This window comes from Pteropus medius, unplaced genomic scaffold, assembly GCF_902729225.1.
Source record: "Pteropus medius unplaced genomic scaffold, Ma_sr-lr_union100, whole genome shotgun sequence".
NCBI lineage: Eukaryota > Metazoa > Chordata > Mammalia > Chiroptera > Pteropodidae > Pteropus > Pteropus medius.
The window spans coordinates 9488669-9511579 of NW_024349802.1; the positions used below are offsets into that span (position 1 = coordinate 9488669).

The following is a 22911-nucleotide window of genomic DNA, read 5'->3' on the forward strand; positions in this document are numbered from 1 at the left end:
GTTTACTAGTCTGTGTCCCCTACTATGCTGTGAACTGCAAAAGGAGTACCCTTCTTACCTCTCTTTGAATCTTTAATGCTTAGAGAAGAGTAGATGTTTTATAAATAATTGTCGAATGAATGAATTGAAATGATCTGTTCACATGTCTGTTTCCCCTATTCCACTTGACTCAAGAATCCCTGTAGGGTGAAAGCTTTGTCTGACTCATTATGGGACCCCGGAGAACAGTTCTTGGTATGAGCTGGGCTTTAGCTAGAGGGTCCTGAAGTCAGTGTTTGGACTGGAATCCTGGCTCCGCCATTGCCCAGCTCTCTGACCTTGAACAAATCTCCTGTCCTCTCTGAGTCTGTTTGCTCATCAATGAAATGGGGGTGAGAATGCATTGTGAGGCATTGTGAGGTCAAATGTCTGTCAAGTGTTCAGCACAGAGCCTGTCACATCGTAAATGTGTCTTGCGGGTAGGGGGAGTGAGAGAATGCATCTAGAGATTAAGAAAAATTAGAGGAAACAAGCACGCCATGGATTGCTCCATCCTGGTGTTTGGAGGTAGAGGTGAGGGGTGAGGCCAGTGTCAGAGTCGGGTAACCCCAGGGGCTGCCTGCCCCCTCCCTTCCTCCCCCTCACACCAGGTCTACAGAGTTCAAGCTCACCCGCCGCCAGCTGAGCAGCCCCAGCTCTGGGCGGTGGTTAGGGGCCAGAAATAACCTCCGTTGCTATTCCTGCCTTTCTGGGCTGGATGGGAACGCTGCCTTTCTAATCTAAAGGCTGCTCTAGACTTCCTGCACATCAGTGGGTTCTTATGTAACGCTCCCCTCCCTCTGCCTGCCTAACGAGCTTCCAGAGATTTCTGCAGCCTGCTTTGCTGCACATTCAGTTGGGAGTTGGGGGAGCAAAGAATTCACCACAGGCTGGATTGTCCTCTAAGCCCAGGGTCCTGCCAGCCGTAGCCTGGGAAAGAGGTCACCCAGCATAGGGCACGTGGAGACTGATGTCCAAGGACAACGGCAGTTGCTTTCTTCATCTGCAGGGCACTCTGGGGCAGAGAGAACCTAGAGAGCCCTATCTAAGTGTTCACCTACCTCTACCCACTCCCTCTGCCCTTAACAGACCCTCTGTGCCACCTCCCCAAGTTTTTATGCCCCACTGTCTTCCGCTTGAGGCCTAACCTAACTCTGTCTGGCATATGTTTCCTCAGGGAGACTCTGAGGATAATAGCCTAGACCCCAACTCTCTCAGGCAGACCCCCAACCCTGGGCCAAGTCCTCCATGATCTCTTCCCAACAGCCCCTGGGGCCCATCTGGAGTATGCCAGGCACCCTCTTCAAAGTCCAAGGGAGCCCTTCTCTGCATGGGCCCTTCTTAGAACCTGCCTTCACCTATCCTAGGACTCGGTTTACATCTGGCACCCAGTCCCCCACGTGTGATTGGAGTATATAAGGTGACTGCGTACTCCAACACTCTAGATGATTCTCTCACATCCCCTGTCTTTCTCTGTCTCTTTTTCCCCCCATCCTCTCAGTGCACATTCTGTCCCACCCTATATCTGGCCTCTTCAGGTTTCTTCTCAAAACTCTCCCTGAGGTGGGAGCAGAGCTGCCCCCATACCCATCAACAACTAGGCCCTCCATTTTTCCAGCAGAGCCTATCAGCCATCGGAAAGTGTGACAGGCCCCAGACAGAACCAAAAAAAGAGTCACTTCCTGAGCCCCAGGGCTGGCCACAGCCGTGGCAAACCACGATCTGAGCAGCACATGTGGGTGCTGACGTAGCCTGGGGCTGGGGAGAAGGAAGCGGCAATGGAAAAAGGGGCTTGTTTTCTTCTGAGATCTGCAAGCTGCTCAGCCCTGGGTCAGGTGTCTGAGACATGATGGTTCCCACTGTCTTTCTCCTGGAGCCCGGGCTGCCATGGACAAGCTCAGTTCTTTTCTCACCTCTGCCTCCTCCTCCACCCCTGTTTGCAAGGAAAATCTGAGCACAGACAGCAGCTCAGACCTGCAGTCCTCCAAGGGCCTCTCTCCTTTCCCAAGGCTTCTGGCACCAGTCATCTGGCGGGCAATGTCTGAGAGTCCCAGACTCATCCCTAAACATAGCCTGAGGCCTCATGGGCACTTAGGTGCAGGAGTGGCTCAGAGCCTTCCTTTGCCTCAACCTGGTTTCCTTTAGGTCCCAGGCCAGTTAGTTGTCCTATCCTGGTTGTTTGTCACAAGTTGGGTGCTCACAAGCCCAAGTTGAGATTTGGCTCCTTGGAAGGGGACAATTCTCTTTAGCATGTCTCTTCCCCTTCCCGTCCCCCCAGTCATAGCAAACAGAAGTGTGCCACTGCCAAAAGACAGAGCAGAGAAGTGTGGGGAAAAGTCAGGTGTCCCTAGCCCTGCTGCTGAGAAGGCAGGCCAGCAGCATAACCCTACCCAGGACGGAGGCTTTCAGGCCTTCCCTCTCACTGACTGCCCCACCACAGAGAGGGCGTAGGTTTGGGCAGCGTATAGGGGCTTTGAGCCAGTTCCTCTTAATGTTCTTGGGCAGAAGCTGCCTTCCAGGGGCATACATCTTGGAGGCTGGGCAGGGCTGAGAAGGCCAACTCCTCTTCTGTATGAGCTGTGGAGGTCAGAACAAGGGAGACGAGAGTGGAGGTATACAGTTGAGCCCTAAACATTCTCACTGCCCACACCTTAGCCTGAAGCTCCAGCCTGATCGTGGTCAGACCTCTTTCCCTCCTTAGGCCTTTACACAGCTGTCCCTTTTGCCTGGAATGCTCTCCCTACCACACTCCTCTATGCAGACTTGGTTTTTTCTCATTTTTTGTATCTTTGCAGAAACGTCGCCTCCTCTGAGATGCCTTTCTTCACCTCTCTAGTATGTCACAATTATCATAGTGTGAAATTTTCCTTTTTAGTTCCATCTATCCCACTGAGCAGTGGTTTTCAGGAGGGCAAACTACTTCTGCCTCCCCCATTGTGAAAGCACCAAGTCTGATACAAGCAGAAGCCAATAAATACTTTTTTTTTTTTAAGAATTAATGTTTTATTCAACCTTCTCTCCTACTACTTCCCAATAGAAACCCTCTCTACTCCGGCCTATTTTTCCCAGACAGGCCACACATGGACTCTCCTGGCCACCGTACCCCCAGACCCGACCTGAAAGTACCTCTCACTTCCTCACCACAAAGTTTGATCCTTTTCATGTTTTTTCTCCTCCAAAATCTCTTCATCATTCCTGCGCTCCTCTCAGTTCCCTGGAACCTTCGGTAACTGACTTTTGGTGGCTAATGGGGTTGCTTCCTATTCTTAATTCTTGTGTAACATGGTATTCAGGCTCCTCTACCCAACCATAAGCTCCTTAGAGATGGGGGCCTATGCCTTAGGCCTTATTCCCAGGTCTTGCCCACGGTTAGTCCTAAGAAAAAGTTTTTGTTGTATGAATCAACCTCCTGGGTTGTAACAGAAATTGAAACGAGCTTGTTTTCTGTTATTAAATAAAAGAGGAATTCACTGGTCTGCGTAACTAAAATGCCCAGGCGTATCCAGAGACTTAGTCTCTGTGGGTAGAGCTCTTCTCTCTGACTTCCTCTGCTCCGGTTTCAGTCACAGGTAGGCTCTCCAGTCCTGATGGCAAGATAGCCTTCAAGCTCCAATGGCTGAGTACCACCAGGGAAAGAATTTCCCTTTTTCAAGGGTTCCAGAAGAAGTCCCAGAAGTGATTTGCATTGGCCTGGTTTGAGTCATGTGCCTGTCTTAACTCAATCGCCATGGCTAAGGGAGATGGAATGCTCTTAGACTGGAGCTTCCTAGACATACCCACTCTGAGATGTAGGATGGGGTTATCCTCCCCAACCACATGGATTGGAATGGTTCCTCAAAAGAAATCGCTGGCTGGAGAGTAGTTATAAAAAGAAAGGGGAATTGATATTGGGCACACAAAACAAAAATGTAGACTATAAGGATTTCCAGAGCCCAGCTTCAGTGAAGACCTTAAAATACCTTAGGTCAGCTTGCACGTTAGAATGAATGAGAACCAGCTTGCTCTGGCTGGAGAAGAAGGATGTGCTCTTGGGGTCTGGGTAGCTCTCCAAGGACAGAAAAGGGATTCTAGAATGAGGTGCCTGCTCAGTTCTGGCATTCACAAGCTCAGGAAGATTATGACTCAGTTGGTCTAGGGTAAAACCTTTCTTTGTCAGAGCTTCATGAGTGATTCTGCTGCACAGTCAAGGTTGAAAATTTCTGCTCTAAGAAATGGTGCTCTGCTGTAGCAAGAAGGATTCAAATGAGCTCTTCAGGACAATGTCCTCTGTGTTAGAAACAGAATGTTTCTCTCTCTCTGTACAACTTTTCAGAAACGGATCGCTGGGGTTTGCTTGGAGGCTGAGGATGGGTGGGTGAACTGTGGGTGGGTCAAAAGCCTCTGAAAATAACAATAGCTACTGTTTGTTGAATGCCAATTGCAAGGTAGGCACTGTGCTTTGAGACTCCACAGATGCAAGGCAGTCCATGTAAGTTTCAGTCTTCACAACAATCCTTCCATGTGAGTATCATTAACATTAGCCCTATTTTACAGTTGAAGAAAGGGAGATACAAAAAGCCTGGCTGAGGTATCCCACCAGGGAGTGGTAAAATGGGCATTCAGACACAGGACCATCTGACCCTGCCTAGCCTGGCTTTCTGCCCTGCAGAAGGCCTCAGAGGGGTACATCACTCCTGTCCCTAACGGACAACTTGATAGGTAGGCGTTGAGAGTAGGCCTCCTACCCTGCCCTAGACACTTGGGATGGGGAGCTCAGATGTAGAGCAGAGAGACAAGGAAGTCCTGCTTCATTGCTGGATTCTTTAAGTAGATTTTTATAATAAAATGTCCTGGAGGATGGGGTGTGAAACAGAGGGATGAAGTCCAAGAGATTTACAACCCCATTCTCAACCCTCACTCAAACCCCCTGACCCCGACCTCCTGAGGCTGCTTGGGTTCATGGAGACCTTGACCTGCCTCCTTCCCTTTAGGTATCGTCAGCACTCTCCCACACGCACACTTCATGCTTCCTTTTCAAATTCAGAAAAACAACACCTCCCCTGGATTCAGAGCTAGTGCTGGAGATTTCCGCTCCCGGAATCCCTGTTCTCTTTGGGGCGCGCACTTGACTACGGGGTAGAAAGGACGAGGAGGGCTTCCCTGTTCGCGTCCGGCTCCTGGGAGACCTGCGGGAATCATTCCCGCCTACACCCCCACCTCCAACTCGGGGAGAAGAGTGTCGTCCCGCCCCGAGTCTAGTCGCCTCTGCGGTGACGGATCCCCAGGGACTGCAGGGAGAGCCCAGGCTGCAGCGCCTGCTCAGTTCGCGCTCACTGCGTCTAAGGCTCCCCCGGCCTGGCTCGGCGCCCAGCACAGGAGCCGGGAGGGGGAGCAAGAAGGCTGCGGAAAAGTCCGCTTGGCCGGGGGATCCGAGAACCAAGCTGGAGAGGGGCCTCCAGGGGGCAGCACCAAGCCGCTAAGCAGGTCCTCTCTTCGTGCTAGCCTGGGGTCCCCAGACAGCCCATAAGGAAGCCCCCCTTTCAGATTCACGCACTGCCCACCCCACCTCCACCTGTTCTGGATAAAGATGGGGAAGTCTCCCACCACCACAAGGACCACCAGCTTCCGGTGAGAAAAAGACTCAGGTCTCTCCTAGGGCAACCAAGTTCCCTCATCTGGTCGCCCAAAGGTGGGCTCTTCCCCAGAGGAGACCAGGGAACAGCCTTTCGGTTCCGGGAGGCGCAGAGGGATCCCCAGCTTCCAACATCCTATTGGCAGATGGTGGAGAAGCAAGAGCTCACCGCAACGCACAGGAACCATCTGGCTAGTATTTCCTAGCCTCAGTTTCCCCGGTGACACCTGGAAAGGCACCGTGCCGTTAGTCGAGGCACCAGGTCAAGGCCCCGCCTCTCCTGGGCGGCCTCTGCCCCGGCCAACCCAGCCACTCCTCCCCTTCGCTCCCTCTCCGCTCCCACGGTCCCAGAGGTGGGCGGGCGGGCACTGGATGACGGCGGCAGAACCCCAGCCCGACTCGCCCTCGCCCCCGCCCAGGGCCGGGCTTCCCCAGTCCAGTCCTCGCCGGGGAGCCGCCTGAGCCACGCACGGTGCGCCTAGTGCTCCGCGCCTGAGCCCTCCCTGCCTGGGCGTCCCCCGCTTTGGCGTGCGTTCGGGCTCCCGGCTTGGAACCAGGGAGGAGTGAGAGAGCCAGGGAGCAGCAAGCAGCGACCCGGAAACGCCATATAAGGAGCAGGAAGGATCCCCGCCGGAACAACCCTTATTTGGGCAGCGCCTAATTTGGAGCGGCCCGATATGGCCTGGCCGCTTCCGGCTCTGGGAGGAGGGAAGAAGGCGGAGGGAAGGGGCGGGGGCAAAGTCGGGAACTCTGGGGCAGCTTGAGCCCGCGAGTCCCCAGCTGCTGCTTGAGCCTCAGGCTTTCTTGAGGACTGGGTCCCCGGGGTGCGAGAGCGGGCGCAAGGCCCGGGGCGCGGGATAGTGGTGCCCACCGTTCTGGGATAGGGGGCTTCACGTCACTCCGGGTCCTCCCGGCGGGTCTTGCCATATTAGGGCTTCCTGCTTCCCATATATGGCCATGTACGTCACGACGGAGGCGGGCCCGCGCCCTTCCAGACCCTTCAAATAGAGGCGGATCCGGGGAGTCGCGAGAGATCCCAGCGTGCAGAACTTGGGGAGTCGCCGCCGCCGCCGTCAGCTACCGCCGCCAGCTTCCGCCGCCCAGCCCCGGCCCCTACCCGGGCCTCGGTAGCAGCGCCGCGTCCACACCGGCCGGCGGCGAGGGCAAGCCTGGGGACCCCACCTGCGTTCTCCACAGTGTGCCCCGCGCCCCGCATGTGACCCGGCCAGGCCCCCGCGAGTGTACTCCCCGCAGCTCCAGCCCGGGGCTGCACCCACCCGTTCCAACACCAGCTCTCCAGCCCGCCCGTCCAGGATGGCCGCAGCCAAGGCCGAGATGCAGCTGATGTCCCCACTGCAGATTTCCGACCCGTTCGGCTCCTTTCCTCACTCGCCCACCATGGACAACTATCCTAAACTGGAGGAGATGATGCTGCTGAGCAACGGGGCTCCCCAGTTCCTCAGTGCCGCCGGGGCCCCCGAGGGGAGCAGCGGTGGCAGCAACGGCAGCAGCGGGGGCGGTGGAGGTGGAGGGGGCAGCAGCAGCAGCAGCGCCTTCAACCCTCAAGGGGAGGCGGGTGAGCAGCCCTACGAGCACCTGACCTCAGGTAAGCGGTGGCCTACGCCGAGAATTAGCCCCTTCGCCACCATCCTAGCTTCCAGTCCTCCCTCCGTGGCCTTTGCTGCGCTCCCTTCACCGCAGCGGTGCTCCTGGACCTCAGGGTTGCAAGTGGGGTTTCCCTTCAATTCCTCGCATCCCCCGGGTCATGTGTTAGAGGGATGCCTGGGGACATCCGCCTCCGCCTCCACCTCCACCCTCCTAGTCCCTAGCGGTGCGCAGAGGAGCGAGCTTTTGTTTTGGACGGAGAGCTCCGGGGCTGCGTGGGTGGGTGGAGGTGGGGGGGAGGGCTTGTTTTGATGAGCAGGGCCGCGCGGCCCTACCCCCACCCAAAGGCTTGCCTTGCCTGCCGCCTGGCCACAAGGATGGACCCTGACCCTTGGCCAGGGATGTCCCGGCAGCCCTCGCAGAGTAGGGAACGTGCACTAGCGATAGCCAAGGGGGTGCCGGCGGGAATCTGTCCGCCGCGCAGCCGCCACTGCGGAGCGCTAGGAGCTGCAGTGGAGGGGGATTCTCCGTATTTGCGTCAGCTGTTGTTGAAATGGGCTCTGCCGCTGGAGCGGGTCCAGGAACATTGCAATCTGCTGCTATCAATTATTAACCAGCTCGGCAGTCAGTGGTAGCCGGCTCGACCTCTTGCCTGGCAGCTTGGGTTCTCCTCGTCCTCCAGTGATTGCTCTCCAGTAACCAAGCCTCCTCCTTCTCTGTCTTGCCAGAGTCTTTTCCTGACATCTCTCTGAATAACGAGAAGGTTCTGGTGGAGACAAGTTACCCCAGCCAAACCACCCGGCTGCCCCCCATCACCTACACCGGCCGCTTCTCTCTGGAGCCTGCGCCCAACAGTGGCAATACTTTGTGGCCTGAGCCCCTCTTCAGCCTGGTCAGCGGCCTCGTGAGCATGACCAACCCACCGGCCACCTCATCCTCAGCACCATCTCCAGCGGCCTCCTCTTCATCCTCAGCCTCTCAGAGTCCACCCCTGAGCTGTGCGGTGCAATCCAGTGACAGCAGCCCCATTTACTCAGCGGCACCCACCTTTCCCACGCCTAACACTGACATCTTCCCTGAGCCACAGAGCCAGGCCTATCCTGGCTCGGCAGGTACTGCGCTCCAGTACCCACCTCCTGCCTACCCTGCTGCCAAGGGTAGTTTCCAGGTCCCTATGATTCCTGACTATCTGTTTCCACAACAGCAGGGGGACCTGGGCCTAGGCACCCCAGACCAGAAGCCCTTCCAGGGCCTGGAGAGCCGCACCCAGCAGCCTTCACTCACTCCACTCTCTACCATCAAGGCCTTTGCCACACAGTCCGGCTCCCAAGACCTGAAGGCTCTCAACACGACTTACCAGTCCCAGCTCATCAAACCCAGCCGCATGCGCAAATACCCTAACCGGCCCAGCAAGACACCCCCCCACGAACGCCCTTATGCCTGTCCCGTAGAGTCCTGTGACCGCCGCTTCTCCCGTTCAGATGAGCTCACCCGCCACATTCGCATCCACACTGGCCAGAAGCCCTTCCAGTGTCGCATTTGCATGCGCAACTTCAGCCGCAGTGACCACCTCACCACTCACATCCGCACCCACACAGGAGAGAAGCCCTTCGCCTGTGACATCTGTGGGAGGAAATTTGCCAGGAGCGATGAACGCAAAAGGCATACCAAGATCCACTTGCGGCAAAAGGACAAAAAAGCAGACAAAGGTGTTGTGGCCTCTTCTGCCACCCCCTCCCTCTCTTCCTACTCCTCGCCAGTGGCTACCTCCTATACCTCCCCAGTCACTACCTCTTACCCATCCTCAGCCACCACTTCATACCCATCACCTGTGCCCACCTCCTACTCTTCTCCTGGCTCCTCCACCTACCCATCCCCTGTGCACAGTGGTTTCCCCTCACCCTCAGTGGCCACCACATACTCCTCTGTTCCCCCTGCTTTCCCTGCCCAAGTCAGCAGCTTCCCTTCTTCATCTGTCACCAACTCCTTCAGCGCCTCCACAGGGCTTTCGGACATGACAACAACATTTTCTCCCAGGACAATTGAAATTTGCTAAAGGGAAAGTGGGAGAAAGGGAAAAAAGGAGAAAAAGAAACACAAGAGACTTAAAGGACAGGAGGAGGAAATGGCCTTATGAGGGTTTCCTCTTAGGCCAGATGGAGGTTCTCAGAGCCAATCCTCCCCTCTAATTGACCCCAGGGTCAGTGTGGAAGGTCTGTTGGCCAACAATCCTTTCTGCCCACTTTCCCTTCCTCCCCTACTCCCTTTGACTTCAGCTGCCTGAAACAGCCATGTGCAAGTTCTTCACTTCTATCCAAAGAACTTGATTTGCATGGATTTTGGATATATCATTTCAGTATCATCTCCACCGTACGCCTGACCCCTTGCTCCCTTCAATGCTAGAAAATCGAGTTGGCAAAATGGGGTTTGGGCCTCTCAGAGCCCAGCCCTGCACCCTTGTACAGTGTCTGTGCCATGGATTTCATTTTTCTTGGGGTACTCTTGATGTGAAGATAATTTGAAAATTCTATTGTATTATTTGGAGTTAGGTCCTCACTTTGGGGGGAAAAAAAAAGAAAAGCCAAGCAAACCAATGGTGATCCTTTATTTTGTGATGATGCTGTGATGATTAAGTTTGAAGCTTTTTTTGAAACAGCAGCCTTCGGTATTAATCAGCATGTGTCAGAGTGATGTTCCGTTAACCTTTTTGTAAATATTGCCCGACTGTACTCTCACATGTGGCAAAATATGGTTTGGTTTTTCTTTTCTTTTTTTTTTTTTGAAAGTGGTTTTTGTTTTCGTCCTTTTGGTTTAAAAAGTTTCACGTCTTGGTGCCTTTTGTGTGATGCGCCTTGCTGACGGCTTGACATGTGCCAGTGTGAGGAACGTGCTCACCTCTAGCCTTAAGGGGGGCAGGAGTGATGATTCGGGGGAGGCTTTGGGAGCAAAATAAGGAAGAGGACTGGGCTGAGCCTCAGTTTTCTGGAATGTAAGAAAACAAAATCTAAAAATCTGAACTCTCAAAAGTCTATTTTTTTAACTGAAAATGTAAATTTATAAATATATTCAGGAGTTGGAATGTTGTAGTTACCTACTGAGTAGGCGGCAATTTTTGTATGTTATGAACATGCAGTTCATTATTTTGTGGTTTTATTTTACTTTGTACTTGTGTTTGCTTAAACAAAGTGACTGTTTGGCTTATAAACACATTGAATGCGCTTTATTGCCCATGGGATATGTGGTGTATATCCTGCAGAAAAATTAAAAGGAAAATAAAATAGCTGCGGTTGCCCATGTCTTTCCTGAGCTAGGGGGAGAGATCTGCCATCACGTCCCTGTTGGGATATTTGAGGGGCTTTTACAGGGACAAGGATATTCTGATCAGAGTCATGCCCACTGTGTGTCACTGGAGTGAATTCTTTATGAGGACTGGGTGTGGGTCTCCTCTTCTTGATTCTGGGCCTATTCCTTCTCAATCTGGTGAGCTGCAGCCTTATCTTGGTTAGTTAAAGCTACAAAAGGCCAGAGGTAGGGGTAGAACATGTATGATAGAGGCATGCTTCTGGCTCCAAAATGTTCAGCCAGCCCTGTTCCCCATCTCTACCAAGAGTTGGGAAAATCTTATGTTCTTGGGAATTCCTGCCATATGCACTTGAGGGAGATAAAGGGTAGGCACGAGGCCTTTAGGAAACAGTAAAAGCTGGAGCTGACTCAGCCTCTCCCTCCCATCCTCCATGTCCCCAGAAACCTGAGAGTGGTAAAAAAAGCCTAGAAGAGGCGAGGGCCAGTTCTCGAGCCAAGAATCCTTCCAGTAAGAAATCTCACTACTTGCCAGCTGGAGCTGCCATCCTTGGCAGCTTCCAGAACATGGGACAGAATGGGCAGGAGGCTTGCCTGGTATCTAAGGTTCCCATCCAGACCAAGTCTGTACCTGTTGTGTAGGAGGCCTGAGGTACTAGCCCCTTGAGGTCAATGCTCAACTGGAGCAGTCCTTGTGGGCTTGTGAGCATCTGTCTGCAATGTGAGGCCTTGAGCTGGCCACAACAATGCAGATTGTCAGTTGGGGAGAAAGAGATGTAAGCCAAAAATTACAACACTGTTATATTATATAATATGAGCAAGCATGGTGCTCTATGGGAGCACAGAGGACACCCAATCCACCCAGGGCCTTAGGAAAGGTGGAAAAAACAAGTTGGAAAAGGTAAGTAGGAGTCAACCTGATTGACTTGCTTTGTGTGTGAAGCAGGAAGGGTGTTGGCTGAGCCTTTGCCCAGAAGAGTGGATGGATAGATTACTGAATGGAAGCACTACCTCCAGCCCTGATACAATTCTTCTTTGACTTGCGGACATCACCATCCATTGATCAGGTGGGTGCAATAGATTTGATATCCTGGAATTCCCAAGCCTTGGCTCCCCTTCCAACTTCTGACCCCTCCCTCAATCATGGACAATAAAGAATCCCCCTCCCTACCTACTATGGTTATTAGGCCCTGATTGAAGTCAAGGTCTCACCTCCCTCCCCTTTTCTTCCCTCTCCGAGGGTTTCCCAGGTTACAGACATCTTCTGGAGCCAGGGGGATTCCAGCAATCCCCTGGAATTGGCCCAATTCTGTCTTATCTAGCCTCTGCACCAACATTGTTAATCTCTGCCCTATCACATAAGACCAGGATCCTCAGCTTGGAGCAGGGGTAACTGAAACATGTTCTGTAGTACAGAGCATATCCTTGTGAGCCTCCTAGCAAAATTTCCAGGTCCTGATGGGACAATATTTGAGTTGGCACACCTTTTCCCAGCTCCACCTACCCCTCCCCATCTCACTCTATGCCCAGAAACACAAGTCTATGCCTGTTACACATTCTTGAGAATTTCTCCCACATACTCCCAAGAAACAAAACATGGCAAGAATAAAATATGAAAGGAGCAAAGAGAATCTGTTGCTTTCAAGCAGAGGAGCTCCTATGTTATTATAGTGCATCAGAATCAGATTTCCAGATTGTCTGATTCTTGACGTCTGGGATGGCGTCCTGGAACTGGCCTTGATAATAAGCACCCCAGGCAATTCTGATGCAGATGACTTGGGGAGAAATTCTGCCAAGCCTGCTAGCTAATTTTTCTAAGTGCTGTCACGTAGGGTGTCTTTAGGTTCTGACAGTTCAAAATCAAGTCTCTTGGCATGGCTAAAATAGGGTAAGACTCAAAAATTGTCCCATTTTACAGTCTTATAGTATAAAATAAAAGGAAATCGTTCATTTTAACTCCTGCCCCTGTGAGAAAAATCTGAAATCAAGGGCACAGGGCAGTGCTGATGAAAGTTATCATCATAAAGGCTGAGGTTTGGGAAGGGACCCAGATAATGTTGAACAATTGAGTGCTACCTGGGGATATTGTCTAGGGCTTCAGGAATGTGGAGAAGGACAGAGAGGAGTGGGGTGGTAGAGGAGAGGGGGTGGAGGGTTCCTCCAGCGAAGGACAGGTTTAGATTCTGAAGTAAAAGAAAGAACCAGGTCCTAAGGACACTTGACCCTTCTTCTTGAATTTCAGGACTGTTCAGCCTCAACCATTTTGAAATATTCTAAGCATTCAGGATGGTGGAGCTTAGCCTGCTTGTCAAGCTAGGTTTGAAGTGTGCTTTCTTCAACCTTTCCTCACTCAGAACCCTAATCCCCCACCACAACCCCAGCAAGAAATGAAGTCAGGAATGGATACTGTAGGCTCAGAGATATCCCTTGCAATGTCCCCTTCTGTCCCCATTCCTGCTATTTCCCCTGGTTCAGCCACTTAGGGCAGTCTGAGAAGGAAAGACTGGGCAGAGTGAGATCCAGTGTTCTAAAGAAAATGAGGCCAGGTCTAAAAGAATCAGATGTCAAGCGGCTAGGATTTCAACATTTTACCCATAAATCTTGGGTGCTAATAAGATTTTTGCATCCAAACAGCAAATCTAGCCCTCCACTTCAGTGGTTTTCCTTTCCATCTTCCTTTTCCCATTATTAGAAACTAGAAGAACTTTTTGAGGCAAGCCAACTTGGGAAGTTCTCTTAGGTCAAGTTGGTAACTCAGCTTCTCAGATCCAAGTCAGACTGTCTCATCTGCTTTTTCAGGGAGCTCTCTCCAACAAGCCCATTCTCCTCAGTACTTAGATTTATTATTATTATTATTATTATTATTATTATTATTATTATTGCAACTTTATTGAGGTACAATTGATGTACAGTAAACTATGCATACAAAATGTACAATTTGATGAGTCTTAAGACATGTGTACACAGGTGAAATCATCACCACAATTAAGATAATGAACCTATCCATTATCCCCAAAACTTTCCTCATTCCCATTGGCAATCTTTCCTTCTTCCAGCCCTGTCCCCAGGCAACCACCAATCTGCTTTCTGTTGCATTTAGATCAGTTTGCATTTTCTGGAGTTTCATATAAATCAAATAATGCAGGAGGAACTCATTTTGGTCTGGGTTCTTTGATTTAGTATCATTTTGAGATTCATTCATGTTTGTATATATAAATAGTTCACTCATTTTTATTGCTGAGTAGTATTCCACTGTATGGCTGCAGCACAATTTGTTCACCTTTTTCACCTGTGGATGGACATTTGGGTGGGTTTCCTTTGAGGATACTATAAATAAAGCTTCTGTGAACATTTGAGTAAAAGTCTTTGTGTGTACACGTCCTCATTTACTCCAAAGCCCCACGTTTGACTCTTTCTACCACGTTTCCACTTACTCAGCTTCCTCTTACTCAAAGCGATAATCACCCATCTTCCCCAAAGAGTCAGCACCCAGCTTCCTAAGGGGTTTGCTTCATTTAAGCTTTCCTCCTATAAGCAGAGCCAGCCCTTTTATCATTTTTATTGCTCTACTTCCCATTTGTTTGTACCTTCCTGGTAATGCGCTGTCTGGGACTAAGCAAGATATACTGTCATTATTTATTCAGCTTGGCAAAGGTACGTAAGTCCTTGGTGATACTTTTCTAAGGAGAAAGGTACCTGATCAAGGGTGGGCTGTACGTTGATGAGGCACTCCTACCTCAAAAGGAGGAAGGGGCTAAGATCAGATGATATGGGAAGTTACCCCTGGAGACTAGTTCTAAGAGGTTATCTGTACACTTTGCCTTGTATTACTATCTCCTGGGGATTCTTTCCCCAGAAGGGTGTTCTGCAGCCAGGCCCTAGTCACCCACTAGTTGTCACAAACCCTATCTTACCACATCCCGCCTCTCGGTTCTGAGAGAGTGTTGTAACCGCAACTTTTCTCCCTCCTGTTTGGGCCCTGAGAGCCTGGGACTGTGGAGCAGCCTGAGTGAAAAGGGCAGCTGAGGCCAGAGGATTGTTCTTGTCTGTATTTCCAACTCTGATTAGCTGGCCCTTGCTGCCTGCCTGGGTATGTGTTTAAACTTTGACTTCTCTTAAACTGTCTTCTCAGGAACATTGAATCTTCTCCAGCTGCCTTATCAGAACCAATTTTCAGTCACCTCAACATCAAAGATCCTTCTCAAACTGTCCTCTCAGAACCACCTATTTAACACTGCAGGTCCATCTGACTTGGCCCTGGATAAGCCTTCTCAGATCAGTGATGAGGCTAACTAGTACCTTGGGGAGCATTCTCAGTCTTTTACGAATGACACAAACACAACTTTGATTGCCCCCAAGTCCCTATAAAACAGGAACTCTGGAGTGGTGGCTACTTCCAGTCTCATCACAGCAGCCTCAGAACTGATTTTGTCTCTTTGGATTTGTGATGACTCCCCTGAATTGCCTTCTCAGGATCATCTTTCATTCTCTTCAGAACCAGATTTCATTTTGGGCTAATGAAACTACTAAAGTCCTTAGAATTTTCTTCTCAGAAGTATTGTGACTCTATCCAGAAAGACTTCTTCAATCTCCTCAGGTCTATTAGGCTTCATAAAGTAAGTCTTTAAGTTATTCATCCATGGGCCTCAGGTTCCCCCTCTGTTTTATGGGGAAAATAATGCTTATTTTCTTCTTCTTCTTCTTGAAAATAAGAACATTAATTTTTTTCTGAATACAAAATATATATTCATTGTGAGTAATATAGAAACGCCTTGCCTTTTTCACACATGATGAAAGGAAGGAAAGCACTTTGACATGTGAAATCACTTACACCGATGGAGGGAGAATAAACCAGTACTCGCTTTCCTGAGGGCAATTCAAGAGCATGTACCTAGAGCCTTATAAGAGTTTATGCCCTCTGACCTAGCAATTCTTCCAGGAATGGCTATTAATTACAGTATTATTCATAATGGAGTAAAACTGGCAATAACATAAATATTCCATGGGTGATGGCTTAAATAAATTGTTATATAATGGACTACTAGGCAGTCATTACTATAAACCATGTTTTGAAATAATTATTGACCTAAAAAATTCCCACAATATAATACTTAAGTGATAAATTAATATATAAAACTTTATATGCCATATTCCAATTTTATAAAATACAAGCACGTGCACACACATAACATCAAATGTTGTGGGGTTTTTTTGTTTTTTTTTTTAGGCAATGCAACCCTTGGTCGACCTCACAGATTGCAAGGACCTTGTCAGTTTATAATCTCTTATTTTTTAAATTATTTTACGCCTACAGCACCTGGTCTTCCTAGATCGTCTCCCATCCAAGTTCTAACCAGGCCCAATCCTGCTTAGCTTTCAAGATCAGACGGGACTGAGCTTGTTAATGGTTGTTACTTCTGGTGGGATTCTAGAAAATTTTTATTTCATAGTTTATATTTTTCTGTATTTTCCAAGTGAGCAGGCATGCATTTTTTTTTTTAATCACTGGAAGAAAATCATTCTATTTTTGAAAGATAAAATTAGACTAGGTAAGCAAACAATTATTTTCTAGACTGGCATGATCTATGGGTCTTTACGAAGGTCCTCTCCACTGCAGATATCTGCCTCTTCAGTTGTAAGGTGGGAAAAGAAAAGTGCTGAAAAAGAAGGAGAGGAAAGATTTTCTAGGGACTCAGAGCTCTAGGTTCTTTGCTACTGGACACAAGTTGGCTGTTTAATATTCCCATAGGTGGATGGTCTTCTGTGGCTGGCAGAATAGAAGGATCCGTGAGCTGTTGCTGGCTTCTAAATTTTGGGGCTGTGGGATTTTTTTTTTTTTAAAGTTAGAAAGGGTAGCCATTTTATTAGCTCAACAAGCTCCCTCAACTATTTCTTAGAGAACTCTTGATATCTTGCCCCTATCATTGTCTCTAGGCCCATTTCCAATATACAATTTATGCATACTACTAGGCTCAAAGCCTTTCTCTTAAATTTATTTCTTCTGCTTATGACCGAATTATGTTAACCAGGTGGTCTTGTCAGTTATTCTTGGATTAGACTGTTTGCTTTGTTGTGCCCTAATTGAGTGGGCACACCTATGAAGGAAGAGCCCAAGTCTGGATAACTTTCTGGAGACCACAGTCAGCATGCTCCTTCAGTCTACATTGCTCCTTCAGTCAATCAGTCAGTCTGTTATCCAGAAAACATGTATCAAATACCAACTTAATGTCAGGCCCTGAGCACATAGAGATAAGAGTCTGGGGCAGCACAGAATTGTGTAGGGGGCAGATTTAGAAATAATTACCTTATGGTGTGATATATTAGAGGTGTGTATGGAACAGAGAGTGACTAATTCTGTCAAGGAGGAGGAGACTAAGGAAATGGTTGTGGAAGGAAGATTGGGAGTTCACAGGAGGATTTACAGGCAGAGGGAACAGCAAGTGCAAAGGCAAGGTGGTCTGTGTGTTCAGGAACCAGTGACTGGATGGTGGTGTGGACAGGAAGTAAAGAGAGGAGGGGCAGGAAATGCTGCTGGAAAGGCAGGTTGGGGCCAGGATTGGAAGGTTGTACTTTTCTTAGAGGCAACAAGGACTCACATGATGTTTAAAAGAAGGCCAACAACTTAGTTTGGCAGTGTTTCTGGGTGTTTGAAAGACTGTACTGCTTGCTACCTCCGTGGGAGGGTCCTGGTGCCCTCACTCCACTTTCAATTTAGTTATTGCAATAATAACAGTAATGGGCCTCAGGTTCATCCATGGCTGGTCACTTCAGATTTTATACATGCTCTTTAATTTTAGCTTTTAATAAAGTTATGAGTCACTTCAAACAATTCTTCTCTCTTAGCCCATTTTCTGTCAAATAAGATATAATATCTAAACATGCTAAAATTTCATGGATAAATCAAGCCTCGTGGTTTTTTTTTTTTTATTGTGTAAATTTTCAAACATTCACAAAAGTAGGAGGGAATAGTATAATGAACCTCTGTGTATCTATCAAGTAGTTTGACAACTGTCAATTCACAAGTGATTTTGTTTCTTCTACACTACCTTCTTCCCTCCCTACCACTGACACAGGATTGTTTTGAACAAATTCCAGACATTATACAATTTCATCTGTAAAAACCTCAGTTCCTTTGATTGAATCAAGACCTAAAAAAGACCACACTTTGCATTTGGTTAAGTCTTTTAAGTTTCTTTTATCTATAATAATTTCCCTTGCTATTTATTTATTAAAGAAACTAGGTTATTTGTACTAAAGAATTCCCCACTTTTGGGATTTAACAGATTGTATTGTTTTTTCCCCCTCTACAATGTTGTTTAATATGCTAAATGAATTAATATGCTAAATTCCATGAATTTACCATAAACTGGCTGTTACACCTAGAGGCTTGATCAGATCAGATTCGCTTTTTAAGTGATGGTATGTAGATATAGCATCATATGTCACTATTGCAGCATATCAAGAGGCACATAATGTTTTGGTTCTTTCTCTCTAATTTCCTAGATAAGATTTTTTTTAATTGAAATATAATTCATGTAACATAAAATCCTCCATTTTAAAGTGTACAATTCAATAGTTTTTAACATAGTTACAATGTTGTACAACTATCGACATTTTCTAATTCCAGAACATTACCATCAATCCTCAAAGAAACCCCATACCTGTTAGCAATCACTCCCCATTCCAACCCTAACCCCGACCCCCAACACCAGGCAACTACTAATCAACTTTCCGTTTCTATGGGTTTGCCTATTCTGGACATTTCATATAAATAGAATCATAAAATATGTAGCCTTTTGTATTGGCTTTGTTTACTTAAGCATGTTTTTAAGGTTCCTATGTACTGAAACATGCATCAGTACTTCATTTCTTTTTTTTGGCTGAACAATATTCCTGTGTGTGGTTGAACCAAATTTTATGTATCCATTCATCATTTATGTACCCATGGACACTTGGGTTGTTTCCACTTTGGGCTGCTGTGAATAACGCTACTGCTATGAACATTATGTACATGTTTCTGTGTGAACGTATGTTTTCAATTCTCTTGAGTAGTCTCTCTTTTTGCAATGTTAAGATTAATTGGTGGGGTTCAAGTATTACTGGTGTTATGAAGTTCTCCATGCTACCCAGGCCCATCTGTCCAGGCCCTAGAAATACTCTAGTGGCAAGTCTGAACCAAACCAAGTGAACACTCTCAACCAGGTTGTCACTTGTGCAATGAACACTAGGGAAATGTAGGTGTGAGCAGATTCTGAGCAGGAGCCCCAGAAGGAGTGGAGAAGCCTTGGTGGCAGCCAGCAAAGTAATCAAGCACATGTGCTCTAATCAAGCACATGGGCTCTAATCCCTCTGCCACTTACATTACTTAATGATCACAGGCAATTTTCCTACTTCTCTGAGCCTCAGTTTTCACCTGTAGAAAACGGGCATAATGGTACCATCTCAGTGATGTGTGGTGAGGATTAAATGATATAAAGTCTATTGAGTGCTGGGCCCACTCGCATTAACTGGGAGCTAATGTTTATTGAGGAGCCCATAAACCTCAGCTTCCTTATCTCTAAAGCAGGGATAACAGTAAGATCCTCCTTTGGGAGGGGATTAAAATGGATGATAAATGAAATGTGGTTGACATATAAATACATATTAACTGTTCATACTATTAACACCTCTCCTGTTTTGCTCGAGGTCACAACCAGGTAGTTCCCTTCTCCCACTGCTTTCTTCTTCACCCAGTTCCAGTGACAAGACTCTTCTTGTCTTTTTGGACAGAAGACCCTCAGGAAAGAAGAATGACACCCAGAAAAGAGCACATGAGGTGAGGAGAAGATCCAGGGGTCTCTCTCTTCCACTGCACTCACACCTAGGGTCTTCCTAACCAGCATCTCTCTCACACAAAGCTCTGGCCCAAGGATTCATTTTAGTGGCTCGTGTAATTTCCAGAGGACCAGCATTAATCTTCCCCACCTACAAGATGAGTGGTAGCTTGAAGCCAAGTGCTTCTCAGCCAAGGAAAGAAATGGAAGTTTCTCTTTTTCCTTCCGTGTTTCTCTCCCCCTCCCTTTTGCGGGGGAGCCGAATGTGCTCACTCTGGAGGGACCAAGGGAAGCCGGGGCTGGCTCTAATGCAATTTTGCCTAGATGAAGCTGGCAGCTGGGAACCACTTTCCCTCAGCTTGCCCTCTGCCGGGGAAACTCCATGACGGAGACTAGGCAGCTGGCAGGGGGAAGCCTCAGGTTTGAGGCTGCTGCTGCTGCTGCTGCTATAGTGCCACATGGGGCCACACGGAACCCCACAGAAGACCCCACAGGACCCCACGGCCATGAAGACTGATGCTGATGCCCATTTGGTTCCTGAGGAACTCCCACAAAGGCAATACCTTGGGACTTGGGAGCAAGGATTTCCTTCTCAGTAGCAAATGCAAAGGAACACAGGACCTTGTAAAAGGAATGTGATAGGGAATCTGAAAACTTGGGTTTCAGTCTCAGTGCCACCACTCCATGAGAAATTGGGTCAAATTGCTTAAGATTTTTGCCTAAATTTTAGTCTTTCCATTTGTAAAATGAGTGTTCTATTACCACTCTCATCAGACTGTGGGAAGAATTAGTTGAAATAATGTATGGGAAACTGAAATATGGGAGATGGTTAATACATATTCATTTACTCGACAGAGGAACTGAGGAAAAAGGAAATCACTGGATTCTGGAGGCTTTATGGTTTATCAGCTTCTGCGGAATTAAACGCCGGCGTTGTTGCCATTTGTTGTGTGCCTGGTTTTAGTGAAGATGAGTGTTTATCATTCACCATGTGTTCCTGAGAGGCTACCTGAATATCCCGGGCCTCAGAACTGGTTTCTCTGGGTGGCCAAGGATCAACACTTAGAGCAGAAGGAACCTGTTTCTCAGAGATCCAATCAACGTCTCCTTTAAGCTCTTTGCTGCCCTCCATGAACCAGTCCTTTTGTGCCACCAGCACTGCATCGCCATTCTGGGGGAGGCCAGAATGACACAGCTACATGTCACCCTGTGATCTACAGTGGGGGGAAGGAGCTATGTCCCTGCTGGAACTGAAAAACATCCTTGAGGGCTGCAACTTATACAGAGAAGGTTACCATGCCAACAACAGCTTCCTTGTCCAACAAGGATGAAAGGAAACAAGGCTGTGGGTGACACACATCTATTGTGCGTGTCCACACATTTGCTTGGAACCTCTTAGGGGCCGCTAACTGCAGCTCAGCAGGATGGGGCTGCAACCGAGAGGCAGGAAGATTCAGGTTAGGTTTAAGTGGGACTCCAGGACAGGCAGAACTGATGAGGGCAGGGCAGGGCCAACAAGGGAGGACTGGGAAATGTTTTCCTGAGATTGATGCCCATCTCTTATTGAAAAGTGTGGGTGTGGTATTGCAGTAAGCGTGGGTGGGTATGGTGTCCTAGATACCAAGTTCTGGCTGTGATGGGAACTTCAACTTCCTCCAGGTTCTTTTTTGCCCCTGCCAGATGTTCCAGGTCACCTCTGCCCTGGGGTAGGTAGAGAAGAGCAGCAGGCAGGGAAGGCACATTATTGAGATGGCGGCAGAACTGAGAAAGGGGAGCATCAGGGCCACACACACACCTCTGGTAAAGGCACCAAATCTTAGCGATAAGGCCCCAGGAACGCCAAAGAAGGGACAGTCTTCCCCAAGGAGACAAACTTTCAGGAAGAATGGCCAAGTACTCAAGCCTTTCTTCTCCCTTGCCTCACACCCACTTGGGAAAGTGCAGAGAGAACTGAGGAATTAAGCACCTACTGCATGCCAGGCAAGTTACACACACACACACACACACACACCCCATTTGATTATCACAACAACCCTACAAATCAGGAATTATCATCCTCATTTTACTGATCAGGAAAGAGATTCAGAGAAGGTAATTACCTTTCTCAGCATCAACCAGTTGATAAGGGGAGAAGCTGGGATTGAAACTCCTTTTGTCTAAACCCCACATTGTGGAAGGGAAAACTCTAGACTTTAAGGTTGCCCTATTTTCTTCTGGAAAGATCTCTCCCGTATCCATCGGCTCCCACATTAAGTTCTTCATTCAGGCTCTCCAGTCCTTTATTAGGCTTGGGAAGAGGCTAAAGGGACACAGAGAGCAGGTAAATGGGAAAGCCGCCCCCACCCTAGGGTTGTTAAAATGACGGAGCTGTCACTGTGCGCCATGCCCGCTCCAGAAGGTGGTTAATGGGCATCCTTTCGTTTTATACCCATAACCCTCGGAGGAGAAATCTGAGGCTCAGAGACGACGGCTTTTTACCCAAGGTCACAGAGCTGGGAACCAACTCGGCCGGGTAAGGCGTCCAAGCCGGGCGGTAGCCCCCCATTCCTGCAGGTCCGGCACAGAGGGGACACAGCGCTCGGGTGGGAGTCGCGGGCTGCCGCCCGGGAAGGGGCCCGCAGGCCCGGGCGCGGGTGGGGGTGGCGCGCGGAGGCTCTGGCCCGCGGCGGCGGAAACGGCTTCCATCCCAGGCGAGCTCCCCGCCCCCGGCCAGCCCCCGCCCGCCCCTCGCCATGTATGGTGCTTCCTCCCCGGGCCCTACAAGGCACTTCCTACCGGCCCGAGGCCCATACAAGGCGCTTCCTTCCAGGCGCGGCTGGCAGGCGGCCCGCGGGCGGCTGGGGGCGGGAGCCCTGCCCTCCGGGTCCGCCCGCGCCCGGGAGCCAGCGGCCAGGGGACCCGCTGCCAAGGAGGGGGCGGCCGGCGCGGCTGAGAACGCGCGGCCCGCCGAGGTAAACGCGGGGCAGGCTTGGGCGTCCCATGTTGGCACGGTGCTTCTTCCATCCCCAGAAGGTCTGAGGTCCCACAGTCCCCCCCGGCTTCATATTTTGCCCCTCTCTTCTCTCCCATTCCTGAACACAGCACATCTTTGCTGGAGTTCCTTCCGTGGCTCCCAGCCCAGGGTCTAATGTCCAAATTCCTCAGCATGGCGTTAGGGCCTACCGCTCCTCCTCTTCTCCTCCCCTTGCATTTTGGTCTTCGGTATTCCTGTTTTCCTCTCGCCCGTTGCTTGCTCCTCCCTGCTTTTACTCAAGCTGTTGCTCTGCCTGGAATGCCCTTCTCACACCATTCTGGTAGAATTGCTTCATCATTTACTTGGTTCGGACATCTGACCATCCGGAAATCCCGCCGCCACCCCATAGGCTTGTGATGCACTTATACATCGTTTATTTATTGAGACTGCCCTTGATCTTACTCATCTTTTCATTCCTGGTGCCTAGCTCAGTATGTGAGAACTGTTATTATATGTGAGCAAGGGAAATGAGGGAGAAGACCCTGTTTTCAGGTCAGCCACAGTGCCTTTTCACGTTGGACAGGGGTCTCTGACTTCAAGTATGGCCCCTA

At 49.2% G+C, this 22911-nt stretch overlaps 1 protein-coding gene across 1 annotated transcript; it reads left to right on the forward strand.

Moving 5' to 3' along the window:
- The first annotated feature begins 6647 nt into the window (after positions 1–6647).
- EGR1 (early growth response 1) lies at positions 6648–10514 on the forward strand. The gene is made up of 2 exons (XM_039836213.1): positions 6648–7235; positions 7963–10514. The coding sequence occupies exons 1-2, from the start codon at positions 6944–6946 to the stop codon at positions 9288–9290; spliced, it is 1620 nt and encodes a 539-aa protein (XP_039692147.1). The 5' UTR covers positions 6648–6943; the 3' UTR covers positions 9291–10514.
- The last annotated feature ends 12397 nt before the right edge of the window (positions 10515–22911 follow it).

What these genes read in the sequence shown, in the direction of transcription:
- EGR1 (XM_039836213.1), top strand. Translation starts at nt 6,944, where the DNA reads ATGGCCGCAGCCAAGGCCGAGATGCAGCTGATGTCCCCACTGCAGATT. An exon ending in CTACGAGCACCTGACCTCAG is followed by an intron (nt 7,236 to 7,962) that starts GTAAGCGGTGGC and finishes CTGTCTTGCCAG; the next exon opens with AGTCTTTTCCTGACATCTCT.